At 44.4% G+C, this 14704-nt stretch overlaps 2 protein-coding genes across 2 annotated transcripts in view; one reads left to right on the top strand and one right to left on the bottom strand.

The window, feature by feature from the left end:
- Nucleotides 1–12801, bottom strand: part of LOC146355958 (uncharacterized) — a 38589-nt gene extending 25788 nt beyond the window's left edge. The window contains exon 1 of the mRNA XM_084830922.1: nt 12714–12801. The gene's annotated coding sequence lies outside the window, so the exon portion shown is untranslated. The remainder of the gene's footprint in view (nt 1–12713) is intronic.
- The window catches only part of LOC146355957 (uncharacterized), a 75393-nt gene extending 61959 nt beyond the window's left edge, over nt 1–13434 (top strand). The window contains exons 7-8 of the mRNA XM_084829988.1: nt 12797–12908; nt 13077–13434. Coding sequence (XP_084686114.1) covers nt 12797–12908; nt 13077–13434 — 470 coding nt within the window. The remainder of the gene's footprint in view (nt 1–12796; nt 12909–13076) is intronic.
- Nucleotides 13435–14704: the final 1270 nt, after the last annotated feature.

The raw sequence follows: 14704 nt of genomic DNA on the forward strand, positions 1-14704 counted from the left end.
CTTCTTTCTCTAGATCCCTTTCTTATCAGTAAAGGGTGCCAATGATTAATCTCTATTGGCCTGGCATTGCTGCTTCACCTCAGATGCAACAGGTCAGGAGGCCATTGGAATCTCATTTTGAATTCCAGAATTCTCTTGGAGGCATTTGATTGCAGAATTTCCTAATTGGGCAAGACAGGTTAGATGAAGAAAATAGGAAAGATTTGTCTGATCTACCGTGCGTGTGTGTGCGGCGCGTGCGCACACACACACATGAGGGGGAGAGAGAGAGATTGGTTCAAGGTCACATGAATGAATGTTCCTTCATGTATTAAAACAATCCTGCACATAGAAAACTAGCACATCAGGGCAGATCAGGGAGAAGGCTTGCCCAGCCTTCTCCCTGATGTGCTAGTTTTCTACATGCAGGGAGTTATATATGGAAAGGCATTCCATCCTGCGAGCCCCTCCCCCCACCTGCAGTCTGACATGGTACAGCCCAGACACAAGGTAACCACCTCTGTGGGAACTAGGTCTGCCCCTGATGGGACTCTCAAGGCCTTTTCTTCCTGCACGGAACGTGTGCTTCTCTGTGCACCCTTATGGCTCAAAGCTGGGCTATGGGTAAAATAATCTAGACTCGCAGGGATGGGCAGCTTGTGGCCCTCCAGATGCTTTGGCCTACAACTCCCATCAGCCCTAGCCAGCATGGCCAATGGTGAGGAATGATGGAGTTGTAGGCCAAAACATCTGGAGGGCCACAAGTTGCCAACCCCTGATCTTGAGGCTGTTCTCAGCAGGTCTGGATGTGATGTAAAGGGGAGACACGCAGCAAATATGTGTGTTATGCCTCTAAAATGTCTTCCGGAGCAACAAGGTCTGTGTGACAAATGCTTTCCTTTCCAGGGGCCTGTAAATTTGAACTCTGTGGCCCTGTCTTTGGACAAGGTTGAATGGACTACAGTGAATCCTGCTGAAACCACCATGTACTGGGAAGTCAAGCAGGGAAACTATCAGCTCACCAACTCTAGAGGTAGGCATTCTATTTCTTACAGTCCTACTGTGACATTTAAGTAACTGAAATTGAATGGTCTCTGTTGAATATCATAATACTGAGACTTGGATCTTCCCAAAACTGATGGGTGTTCAATGTGTTACTCTATAGATTGGTTGTATTTTTATCCAAGGAGCTCAGGGCAGTGTCTATGGTCCCTCCCATCCATATATTTTATCCTCACAACAATCCTGTAAAGCAGGTTAGGCTGAGGGAAGGTGACTGGTTCAGGGCGAGCTTCATAGTTAAGTCACAGGATCGTAGAATAGTAGAGTTGGAAGGGGCTTACAAGGCCATTGAGTCCAACCCCCTGCTCAATGCAGGAATTCAAGTCAGAGCATCCCAGACAGAGGGCTGTCCAGCCTCATCTTGAATGCCTCCAGTGTGGGAGAGCCCACCACCTCCCTAGGTCATTGTTTCCATTGTCGTATTGCTCTAACAGTCAGAATGTTTTTCCTGATGTTCAGCCAGAATCTGGCTTCCTGTAACTTGAGCCCACTATTCCGTGTCCTGCATTCCGGGATGATGGAGAAGAGGTCCTGGCCTTCCTCTCTGTGACAACCTTTCAAGTTCTTGAAGAGTGCTATCATATCTCCCCTCAGTCTTCTCTTCTCAAGGCTAAACATGCCCAGTTCTTTCAGTCTGTCTTCATAGCGCTTTGTTTCCAGTCCCCTGATTTATTTATTATTTTATTTATTTATTACATTTATATCCCGCCTTTTTTCCACCAAGGAACTCAAAGCAGCGTACATAATCCCCCTAATCCTCCTCATCCATTTTATCCTCACAACAACAACCCTGTGAGGTGGGTTGGGCTGAGAGTGTGTGACTGGCCCAAAGTCACCCAGTGAGCTTCCATGGCCGAGTGGGGACTAGAACTCGGATCTCCCGACTCTCAGTCCAGCACTCTAGCCACTACACCACACTGATCATCCTTGTTGCCCTCCTCTGAACCCTCTCCAGCTTGTCTGCATCCTTTTTAAAGTTTGGTGCCCAGAACTGGACACAGTATTCCAGATGAGGCCAGCCAGTGCTGACAAGAGGGGAACTAATACTTCCCGGGATTTGGAAGCTATGCTTCTATTGTTGTTGTTGTTGTTCAGTCGTTAAGTCGTGTCCGACTCTTCGTGACCCCATGGACCATAGCATGTCAGGCCATCCTGTCCTCCGCTGTCTCCCGGAGTGTGCTCAAGTTCATATTCATTGCATCGGTGATGCTATCTAGCCATCTCATCCTCTGCCGTACCCTTCTCCTTTTGCCTTCAATCTTTCCCAGCATCAGGGTCTTTTCCAGGGAGTTTTCTCTTTGCATTAGGTGGCCAAAATATTGGAGCTTCAGTTTCAGTATCTGTCCTTCCAATGAGCAGTCAGGGTTGATTTCCTTTAGGATTGACTGATTTGACCTCCTTGCAGTCCAGGGGACTCGTAAGAGTCTTCTCCAGCACCATAGTTCGAAAGCATCGATTCTTCGGCGCTCAGCCTTCCTTATAGTCCAGCTCTCACAGCCATACATTACTACTAGGAAAACCATAGCTTTGATTATACAGACCTTTGTCAGCAAGGTGATGTCTCTGCTTCTTACTATGCTGTCTAGGTTTGCCATAGCTTTCCTCCCAAGGAGCAAGCGTCTTTTAATTTCATGGCTACAGTCACCGTCTGCGGTGATCTGGGAGCCCAAGAAAATAAAATCTGTCACTGCTGCCATTTCTTCCCCCTCTATATACCAGGAAGTGATGGGACCAGATGCCAAGATCTTAGTTTTTTTAATGTTGAGTTTCAAACCAGCTTTTGCACTCTCCACTTTCACCCTCAACAAGAGGCTCTTGAGATCCTCTTCGCTTTCTGCCATTAGGGTGGTATTGTCTGCATATCTGAGAATATCTGTTGATAATTCTCCCGGCAATCTTAATTCCGACCTGTGATTCATCCAACCTGGTGTTTCTCATGATGTACTCTGCATATAAGTTAAATAAGCAGGGTAACAATATGCAGCCTTGTCGTACTCCTTTCCCAATTTTGAACCAATCGGTTGTTCCATGTCTGGTTCTTACTGTTGCTTCTTGACCCTCGTACAGGTTTCTCAGGAGACAGGTAAGGTGGTCTGGTACTCCCATCTCTTTAAGAATTTGCCAGAGTTTGTTGTGATCCACACAATCAAAGGCTTTAGCGTAGTCAATGAAGCAGAAATAGACGTTTTTCTGGAATTCTCTTGCTTTCTCCATGATGCAGCGAATGTTGGCGATTTGATCTCTAGTTCCTCTGCCTCTTCGAAACCCAGCTTGTACTTCTGGTAGTTCTCGGTTCGCATACTGCTGAAGCCTAGCTTGTAGGATTTTGAGCGCAATTGTACGGTAGTTTGAACACTCTTTGGCATTGCCCTTCTTTGGAATTGGAATGTAAACTGACCTTTTCCAGTCTTGTGGCCACTGTTGAGTGTTCCAAATGTGTTGGCATATTGAGTGCAGCACTTTAACAGCATCATCTTTTAGGATTTCAAATAGCTCAGCTGGAATACTGTCATCTCTGCTAGCTTTGTTGTTAGTAATGCTTCCTAAGGCCCACTTGACTTCACTCTCTAGGATGTCCGGCTCAAGTTCAGTGACCACACTATCATGGCTATCAGGGACATTCAGATCTTTCCTGTATAGTTCTACTGTGTATTCTTTCCACCTCTTCTTAATCTTATTTGCTCCTGTTTGGTCCCTGCCTTCTTTGTCCTTTATCATGCCCGTCTTTGCACAAAACGTTCCCTTGATTTCTCCGATTTTCTTGAAAAGATCTCTAGTCTTTCCCATTCTATTGTTTTCCTCGATTTCTTTGCACTGTCCATTTAAGAAGGCCTTCTTGTCTCTCCTTGCTATTCTCTGGAACTCTGCATTCAGTTGGATATATCTTCCCCTTTCTTCCTTGCTTTTCGCTTCCCTTCTTTCCTCAGCTACTTGTAAAGCCTCCTCAGACAGGCACTTTGCTTTCTTGCATTTCTTTTTCTTTGGGATGGATTGAGTTGCTGCCTCCTGAACAATGTTACGGACCTCCGTCCATAGTTCCTCAGGCACTCTGTCTATCAGGTCTAATCCCTGAAATCTATTCCTCACCTCCACTGTATATTCATAAGGGATATGATTTAGGTCATACCTGAATGGTTTAGTGGTTTTCCCTACGTTCTTCAATTTAAGCCGAAATTTTGCAAGAGCAGCTCATGATCTGAGCCACAGTCAGCTCCAGGTCTTGTTTTTACTGACTGTATAGAGCTTCTCCATCTTTGGCTGCAAAGACATAATCAATCTGATTTCGATATTGACCATCTGGTGATGTCCATGTGTAGAGTCGCCTCTTGTGCTGTTGGAAAAGCGTGTTTGCTATGATCAGCGTGTTCTCTTGGCAAAACACTCTTAGCCTTTGACCTGCTTCATTTTGTACACCAAGGCCATGCTTGCCTGTTATCCCGGTGATTTCTTGACTTCCTACTTTAGCATTCCAGTCCCCTATGATGAAGAGGACATCTTGTTTTGGTGTTAGTTCTAGAAGGTGTTGTAGGTCTTCATAGAACCGATCAGCCTCAGCTTCTTCGGCCTCAGTGGTTGGGGCATAGACTTGAATTACTGTGATGTTGAATGGTTTGCCTTGGATTCGTACTGAGATCTATCGTTTTTGAGATTGTACCCCAGTACTGCTTTTCCCACCCTTTTGTTGACCATGAGTGCTACTCCATTTCTTCTAAGGGATTCTTGCCCACAGTAGTAGATATAATGGTCACCTGAATTAAATTCGCCCATGCTTGTCCATTTTAGTTCGCTGATTCCCAAGATGTCGATGTTCAATCTTGCTATCTCATGTTTGACCACCTCCAGCTTACCTTGATTCATTGATCGTACATTCCAGATTCCTAAACAATATTGTTCTTTACAGCATCGGACTTTCTTTTCACCACCAGACACATCCACAGCTGAGTGTCCTTTCGGCTTTGGCCCAGCCACTTCACTCTTTCTGGCGCTACTTGGAAATACCCTCTGCTCTTCCCCAGTAGTATATTGGACACCTTCCGACCTGAAGGGCCCATCTTCCGGCGTCATATCTTTTAGCCTTGTGATACGTTCCATGGGGTTTTCTTGGCAAGAATACTGGAGTGGGTTGCCATTTCCTTCTCCAGTGGACCACATTTTGTCAGAACTCTCCGCCATGACCTGTCCATCTTGGGTGGTCCTGCATGGCATAGCTTACGGCTTCACTGAGTTACGCAAGCCCCTTCGCCACAACAGGGCAGTGATCCATGAAGGGGTTGCTTCTGTTAATGCAGCCCAAAATAGCATTTGCCTTTTTTGCAGCCACATCACATTGTTGCCTCATATTCAGCTTGTGATCGACAACAATTCCAAGATCCTTCTCGCTTGTAGTCCTGTTGAGCCACGTATCCCCCATCTTGTAACTGTGCATTTGCTTTCTTTTTCCTAGGTGCAGAACTTGGCATTTATCCCTATTAAATTTCATTCTGTTGTTTTCTGCCCAGCGCTCCAGTCTATCCAGATCACTTTGAATTCTGTTTCTGTCTTCCAAAGTATTAGCTGTCCCGCCCAATTTTGTGTCATCTACAAATTTGATCAGCATTCCCTGCACCTCCTCCTCTGAGTCATTAATAAAAATGTTGAAGAGCACTGGGCCCAGGACTGAGCCCTGCGGTACCCCACTCATTACCTCTCTCCAGTTTAAGAAGATCCCATTGATAAGCATTCTTTGAGTCTGATTCTGTAGCCAACTGTGGATCCACCTGATAGTTGTTTCATCTAGCCCACTTTGAGCTAGTTTGCTCATCAGGATATCATGAGGCACTTTGTAGAATGCTTTGCTGGATCAAGTCGAGGATAGCCGATCCTCTAGTTCCTTCCTCTACTTTCTGTAGGAGGAAGTTATCCGCCACACAAGTCAGGAATTTCCTGGAGGGGCCATGTTTTGCAGAATTTGTCTCCCAACAAATATCGGGGAAATTGAAGTCCCCCATTACTACTACATCATGCTTCCTTGAAACACTGGCTATTTGCTTTTCAAAAGTTTCATCCTCATCTTCTCCTTGATTGGGTGGCCGGTAGTAGACTCCGACCACCAGGTTCCTCTTATTCTTTGCTCCATTTATTTTAACCCAGATGCTCTCGATGGGGCTACCAAGCTCATCCTCCTGTATTTCTGTGCAGAGCTAAGTATTTTTAACATATAGTGCAACCCCACCTCCCTTTCTGTTCCTCCTGTTCTTTTTGAACAAGTTATATCCTTCAGTTGCTGTATTCTAGTCATGAGAGTCATCCCACCAAGTCTCAGTTTATACCTATCAAGTTATAATTTCCCTCCTGTATTAAGAGTTCAAGGTTGTTTTTTTTGTTTCCCATACGCTGGGCATTAGTATATAGACATCGAAGACCATGTACTTCATGGTCTGGCTTTCTTCCTACATATTTGTGAAGACTATTATTGGGCGCTAATAGAGCTGTTCTCTCCATTGTGGTGCATGAACCTTCGTCCATTGTTACCCCCAACTTTACATCTCCCTTCCCCGTAGCATTCAGTTTAAAGCCCTCCTGATGAAGTTCTTCATGCTGTGGCCAAACACATTCTTCCCAGCCTTTGTGAGGTGCAACCCGTCCCTTGCCAACAGCCCATCTTCCAGGAAGTATATAGCCCGTGGTCCCAGAATCCAAATCTGTCTCATCGGCACCACCTTCGTAGCCAGTCATTCACCCGGAATATTTTTCTTTCCCTTTCTATCCCTCTTCTAACTACTGGAAGGATGGATGAGAAAACTATCTGGGCCCCAAAGTTCTTGAGTTTCCTTCCCAAAGCTTCAAAGTCTGACATGATTTCTTTGTAGTGAGGGTATTGGACCTCAGGCCTTCCTGGTCCAAGCGTAATATTATACTCAATACACTGAAACATCTACTCTTCAAGGGTAGGTCCACACAGAATGCATTGTGCATCAATGCTTATGAAGATTATGACTGAATCTGGGCAGCTGGGCAGAGCACTGAGCAGAAAACAACAGAATGACATTTAATAGGGATAAAGGCCAAGTTCTGCACCTAGGAAAAAGAAACCAAATGCACAGTTACAAGATGGGGGATACGTGGCTCAACAAGACTACAAGCGAGAAGGATCTTGGAACTGTTGTCGATCACAAGCTGAATATGAGCCAACAATGTAATGTGGCTGCAAAAAAGGCCAATGCTCTTTTGGGCTGCATTAATAGAAGCATAGCTTCCTAATCCCAGGAAGTACTAGTTCCCCTCTACTCAGCACTGGTTAGGCCTCACCTGGAGTACTGTGTCCAGTTCTGGGCACCACACTTTAAGAAGGATGCAGACAAACTGGAGAGGGCTCAGAGGAGGGCAAGAAAGATGATTAGGGGACTGGAAACAAAGCCCTATGAAGAGAGACTGAAAGAACTGGGCATGTTTAGCCTTGAGAAGAGAAGACTGAGGGGAGAGATGATAGCGCTCTTCAAGTACTTGAAAGGTTGTCCAAGAGAGGAAGGCCAGGATCTCTTCTCGATCATCCCAGAGTGCAGGACATGGAATAATGGGCTGAAGTTACAGGAAGCCAGATTCCGGCTGAACATCTGGAAAAACTTCCTGACTGTTAGAGCAATACGACAACAGAACCAATTACCTAGGGAGGTGGTGGGTTCTCCCACACTGGAGGCATTCAAGACGAGGCTGGACAGCCATCTGTCAGAGATGCTCTGACTTGGATTCCTGCACTGAGCAGGGGGTTGGAATTGATGGCCTTGTAGGCCCCTTCCAACCCTACTATTCTATGATTCTATGAAGGTCACAGAAAAGTTTGCCTCTGTCTTTGGCACAAGGGGAGGCTAGGCCAGCCTTCCCCAACCTAGTGCCCTCCAGATGTTTTTTACTTCAATTCCCAGCAGCCCCAGCCAGCATGGCTAATGGTCAAGCATTCTTTGAGTTGGAGTCCAAACTATCTGAAGGGCACCAGGTTAGGGAACCCTGGGCCAGGTTATAACCTGTTAACATGCTTGGCACCCAAATCATGTATTGTTGTTTTACTTAAAATATTTATACCACACCTTTTCATCAAAACTGATGTTCAAGGTAGCTTATAAAATTAAAAATATATACAAATTAAACACAATTGAAATAGCAGTATTAAAGAAGATTAAAGAACAATTAAAATCCAGAGTCAGGATTAGAGCCCATCATAAGCTTTATCAAATAAAACAGATTTTACCTGATGCCTAAAAGATGGTATAGTTTGCACAAGGCACATGTCTGTCTGTCTATCTATTTTGTGTCTTTATTTAGAGTATTTTTATCCTGCTCCTCAGCAAAAAAGGCTCCTAGACCAGCTTGCATACAATCAATAGAACAAGACAATCCCTGCCCTCAGGTTAACACTCTAAAAGATATAACGCAAAAGGAAAGGGGGATGGGGAAGAAAGAGGAAAACAAGCAAATTCTGGCACTGGTTCTTCAAGTTAACTAGTAGTTCTTATAATGACCAGCTGGAATGGAAATAGTTCAGGAATAGGGGCCATTTCACATTTGAGACTGGGAAAGCCTCAGTCTATCTGATTGCCTGTTTTTTCTCTCTCCGTATCCAAGAAGGGCTTCTCATTCCCACACTTGGCATCTCCTCCACCCAGCAGGAACCAAAAGAAGGGTTGTTCATCCAGAGCACCACCTGGGACAAAGAGGCATTTCCATCCAGCAACTCAGGTAAGAAGTCTGAAATAGTCCCTGGATTTATCTCCCAATGTCCAGGCACTGTAGTCGGGTGCTGAGTACCTAAGTCACTCCCTCTCTGCTGGTACCACTAGTGAATGACTTAAGCTGAAGCTATTCTAAGCATTTCTACACAAGGCTTTTATTGCATGCTTGTGATTGGTCACTCATAGAAGTTTGTGGGTCCTTTACATGGCGTCATCAACCTCCAGAACATCTCCCTCGCATTTTGAGCTTTATCCTGCTTTTTAAAAGATTGGAGATAAGCTGATAAGAAATGTTAATGCGAGATATCGGCAGTGTATAATGATGGCGTTGCACTATAATACAGCCACTAGGTGGCACTGTATAATGAACCATATAGAACATTGCTGAGAAAGGACCGTTTTCAATTCAAATCACATGTCCTCCTGTGTAAAGGAGCCCATCGTAATCTCACAAAGAAACCGGAAGCAGAAAGACCTGGTAAGGATGTGGGATTTCAGCTTCATGTGATGAACCTCTCTGTTATTTAGGCACATGTGAAGCTGCCTTAAGCTGAATTATAGACCATGGGTCCATCTAAGTCAAGATTGTCTTCTATAATGGTGTCCACCATTTCAAAAATTTTGTTGGGAAGCAAGATATATATACACACACACACACACACACACACATGTGTGTGTAAAATGAATAAATGGCAGTGGTTCTCCAAGGTGAGGGGAGAAAGCAGTTAAGCAGAGGGGACATGACAGAGATTTATAAAATTACACATGGTGTGGAGAAAGTGGACAGCTATAAGAGAGGAACAAAAGCTCCTAACTGTAGAATTCAGAATCAACCCATGTTGGGAGAGAGAGATACACACACATACACTAGCAAACAGACCCAACTTCACACCCGTTGGAATAGCCCTTTGTTTGATACAGCGAATCCTTCAAGCAAACCTACACAGCTGTCAGAGTTGGACACATTGTACCACACCCACTGGCATCCCTAGACATGGCCATGATACACACCTATAGCCCCCTGAGCGAGGGGTCTGTCCACTCCTTTTTCCTGAGAACGGGTTGTCCCACAGTAGGAGAAGAAGCCATATAACTCGGTCCCTCAGCCTACTAATCTTCCCTGGCTTCAAACTTTAGACTATTTAGACTGTTGCAATGCGCTTTATGTAGGGCTACTCCTGAAGAACGTCTGGAAGCTTCCATTGGTGGAAAATACAGCAGCTAGACTGCTAACCAGTGTACGGTACTGTGATCATATCATACCTGTCCTGAAAGACCTTCACTGGTTGCCAGTTGCTTTCTGGGCCCAATTCAAGCTGTTGGTCTTAAGCTTTAAATCCTTAAATGGCTTAGGACCTGACTATCTAAGGGACCGCCTGTCTCACTCTGAAGCTGCCCAAGTATTAAGATCTGCAAGAGAGGCCCTTTTCAGGGTGCCATTACCCACCGAAGCCCATTTGTTGGGCACACATGAAAGGGCTTTCTCCTGTGTTGTCTCCAAAATATAGAATGTGCCCCCTCAAGAATTACGATTGCCCCCCTCTCTCTTGGGGTAGAATCCAACTGAAGTCCTACTTAGAGCAGACCCATTGAAATGAATGGGACTTAAGTTAGTCATCACTAACTTAAGCCCCATTCATTTCAATGGGTCTACTCTAAATAGGACTTCAGTTGGATTCTCCCCACAGCCTTTAGAAAGAGTGTAAAGACACCGCTTTTGAGTTTAGCCTTAAAAAAAAAAGTTTTTACAATGTTTAATGTTCTTGTTTTCACTGTTGCGGGGTTTTATTGTTTTAAATTGTTGTACACCCCCTTGTTGACTTTTTAGTAGATAAGGCAATATATAAATGTTAATAATACATAATAAAGGAATAAATGGACTGCAAAGCTATGTGGTGCATAGGGAAGTCTGCCCCTAGTGGCAAAAGGTGTTACTGCAGGCTTCAACCACATGGATACATTTAAGGGTGTAATCCTATCGGAGTAGGCGGCCGCCTATCCAATGCAGGGCAGGAGAAGCATGGAGGGGATCATCCCCTCCGCACTTCAGCTGCCCTGCATTTACAGCTAGACAGCCAATTTCGGCTGTCTAGCCGTGGGACCTCAGAGCGCGGGAAGTGGCAGCCGGACAACATGTAGGATGTGTCATACCAGCATTTCCAACTTCCTCACCCCAACACGCCCCCAGGGACGCCCTGTTTTTTCCGCTCGGCACTCCTCTTCCGAGTGCAGGGCTGTTCCGCACTGCCTACGAGGCAGCACAGGAGGGGGTGGAGGTTGGTTCTCCGCGAACCAGCCTATCCTATGGCCATCTACTGTTTGTACTGCTGTACATCACCCAGAGTGGCTGGGTGACTGGCCAGATGGGTGATTAAGAAATTTAATTAATAAATAAATCTAGCTGCTGACTAGCATCCATAGGATTGCTCCCTCCATTAATTAAAGCATTGCCTTTTAAAAAACAAAATAACCCCAGGGTGCACACCCCGAAAATCCCCTTAGTATGCATGTCAAGTTTCAGGTGTCTAGGTTTCAGTCTTGGTGCCATGACGGTGACAGACAGACACACTTCCTCTTTTATATATATATTCATTCATATATATATATATATACACACACATATATATATATATATATATACATACATACATATATACACACATACACACACTAATTTATTCAATTTGTACCCTGCCTTTCCCTGCCCTTTCCCCCGACTGACAATCGTCTGGTGGTTTCCCAGCGTTTGTGTATTTTTTACCCCCATTCTTTTTTTTCCTTAATAATTATTAGTTTTTAGTTTCATATCACAAAACAACAGTATATCAAGAAATCACCAGTGTCCGCTAGTTGTACAGATTAAACATGAATAAATGTTCTCATATCCTGGACATTGTTGCATGAATTTCCATTTCTTTTTCTTACAGTCCTTTTTTCCCTACCAACCCTCCCTCCCATCACCCTCCAGTAACACCCACCACCTGAGTGATCCCACCTCAGGTTGAAATACTTCTCCTTTGTTTGTGGCAATAGGAGCTTTAAGCAAAAATATCCCAGTATTTTGGGTCCCATCCCTTTTGCCTTCAGCCATCACTGGAATGCGGCCCCCCAAAGCTTCTCCAAAATTGAATTCAGCCCCCAGGCTGAAAGAGAGGTTCAATACTTCTACTAAGAACTCAAGATTACTATTGGTTTATGGCAAAGGTTTATGAAAAGGGTGGCCTTTTGGTGGGGTGGCCCCCAAATCATGGAATGATCTCTCCGACAAGGCCCGCCTGGCACCAACATTGTTATATTTTCAGCACCAGATTAAGACCTTTCTCTTCTCCCAGGCATTTGGCAGCATGTGATAAGTTCCAATCTATCCTGGAATGTCTTATGGTGATGCTTGTTTGCTTTTAAGATTGTTTGTTTGAAGTTCTTTTAGATATATGTTTCTTTTGTGTACATTGTTCATGTGTTTTTTATGTAAATGGTTTTTAATCTCTGTATATTGTATGTTTTTAATCTTTGTAAACCACTCAGAGAGCTTTGGCTATTGGGCAGTTATAGAAATGTAATAAATTAATATATAATAAAATAAATTTTGTCTCGCCACTGTTCCTGGCAAGGTTGGGAACAGATTGCATTGAAGCCTCATCAACCTGCTTTTTCCCCTTAACTTGTAGGTGATGAAGTCATGGGCAACCAGGTGCAGTCAAGGAGGAGCGTTCTTGGGATGGAAAGAGAGAGACAGAATAAATCACCAGAAATATCCCAAGGCAGCATTTCTGTGGTGGCTGAGGTTCATGAGCAAGAATGTGAATCTGCCTCCTCTCCATGGAGAAAGAAACAAGCAGAGGAATACAGTGAACCAACTGGCCTTGTAGAAAATCACACTCATTTTAAAAATGCCACAAGTCCTACAAAGGCCCTCCATTTCTTTTCCTCCAAGACTGAGAGGATATATCGCTTCACAGGACTTACCAACGATTGGATGATTCATACTGGGCAAACTGAGTGTCAGGTGTGTGGGAGAATCTTCCAGAACAAGTTTCACCTCGCAAGACATCAGCGAATTCACACAGGAGAAAAACCCTATGGATGTATGGAGTGCAAGAAAGTGTTCAGTCGGAAAGATAAGTTAATTGAGCATCAGAAAATTCATACTAGGAAGAAACAGTTCGAATCCTCTGAGGATGAGAAACATTTTCCTAGCAGTAGTACATTTATAAAACATCAGGCATGTCACCATGAGAAGAGACTGTATGACTGCTCTGAGCGCGGGGAAAGCTTTGCTTTGAATAGTACGTTGAGAAGACATCAGAAAGAATATAGTGGGGAGAAAAGATACGAATGCCCCAGGTGTGGGAAACGTTTCACTAAGAAATGTACAATAAAAAAACATCAGAAATGTCATGAAAGATTATTTGAATGCCTTGAGTGTGGAAAGACCTTTAATCAGATAGAGTCACTCAATAGACATCAAACACTCCATACCGGTGATCGACGCTACAAATGTTCACAGTGTGGAAGAGGCTTCTATCAGAGACAGAATATGCTTCGACACGAGAAAATCCATACAGAAGTGAAATACCACTGTTCTTGGTGCGAGAAAAGTTTCTCTAGGAAGGATACATTGGTTAAACATCAGAAAATTCACACAGGGGGGAACCGGAGCATTAAACAAGAGACTGACTGTAATTAGATATCAAAGAATCATAGTACAGTTGTTTTGCAAACTTGTGAATGCAAAAAAAGGTACATGTTTAGGAAAATGTATGGTATGAAGCAGCTCTCACATAGCCAGGCAAGGAAATCCACCTCAGGAAATCCACATCAGCAAGAAAATTCAAAGTGTTCTCAAATTATGTGTATTTTCCCCTGCGTCTTCGATGTTACCAATTAATAGAGAATAGAGCTCCACTCACGGACAGTGCCTCCATCTGATTTTCAAGCATTGTCCCCCACTGCATTCAGCGGGGCCTCCTGCCTCTCTGTAGCATTTTCAGGGGGCTGCTATGGGGAGGTGGGGGCAGGGACTTCTGCTTCAACTAGTCCAGTTGCATGCACCTAAACCTGGATCCAGCCCAGTATGTGATCAAACCTTTATCAGAATAATAATGCCAATGGTCAGAAATGGCCAAGAGCGCTAAGCATGGATCATATCTGAGCCCATGACCAATGGCCAACCTTTGAAGATTCTCGCCCCCCCCCCCCGATAACATCGTACTTGCACACATGATCACCGCATATGATAAATGGAACGTGCCCATATTCTCATATCCTGTCCTACAAGTGTGGGGGAGACGTCTATCAATCCTGTGTAGTTTTAAAGGAGTTAAGTGCTACTTGTGTACCCGTTTTTCTTGTATGGAATTCTTCTATGTTGCCTTGATCTCTTTGGAAAGGCGCCTAATAAATCTTGGGAACAACCCATGTTTCCTTGGTGTTAATCTCTTTTTCTACCTTAAGAGAGGACAATTAGATTTGCAGTTAGGAATATAAATGGCTGGAGCTTAGGGGCCCCTCAGGCATTAGCTTGGCTTCTTAGCCAGCCCTCATTTGTGCTCACCACACACCCCTCCCTTCTGCTCCCCAAAGTTCCCTAGCATCTCCCCCCCAAAAAAACAGTAGAAGCCTCTTTGCACTTCTCCAACCCTGAGCTTAGAGCCCATTTCTTACCATAGACAATCTCTTGTCTCTTATTATAAGAGCCACTGTGGAGTAGTGGTTAGAGTGTTGGACTGGGGCAAGTGACACCCAAGTTTGTCCCCACTCAGCCATGAAGCTCACTGGGTGACTTTGGGCCAGTCCCTGACTCTCAGCCTAGCCTACCTCACAGGGTTGTTGTGAAGTAAAGGAGAGGAGGATCAGGTACACCGCCTTAGGCTTCTTGAAGGAAAAGGTGGGATATAAATGTAGTGTGTGTGTGTGTGTGTGAGAGAGAGAGAGAGAGAGAATAATCAGTCTTCCAA

This window comes from Heloderma suspectum, chromosome 2, assembly GCF_057233095.1.
Source record: "Heloderma suspectum isolate Gila_16-S chromosome 2, 16-S_ref, whole genome shotgun sequence".
Taxonomy (NCBI): Eukaryota; Metazoa; Chordata; class Lepidosauria; order Squamata; family Helodermatidae; genus Heloderma; species Heloderma suspectum.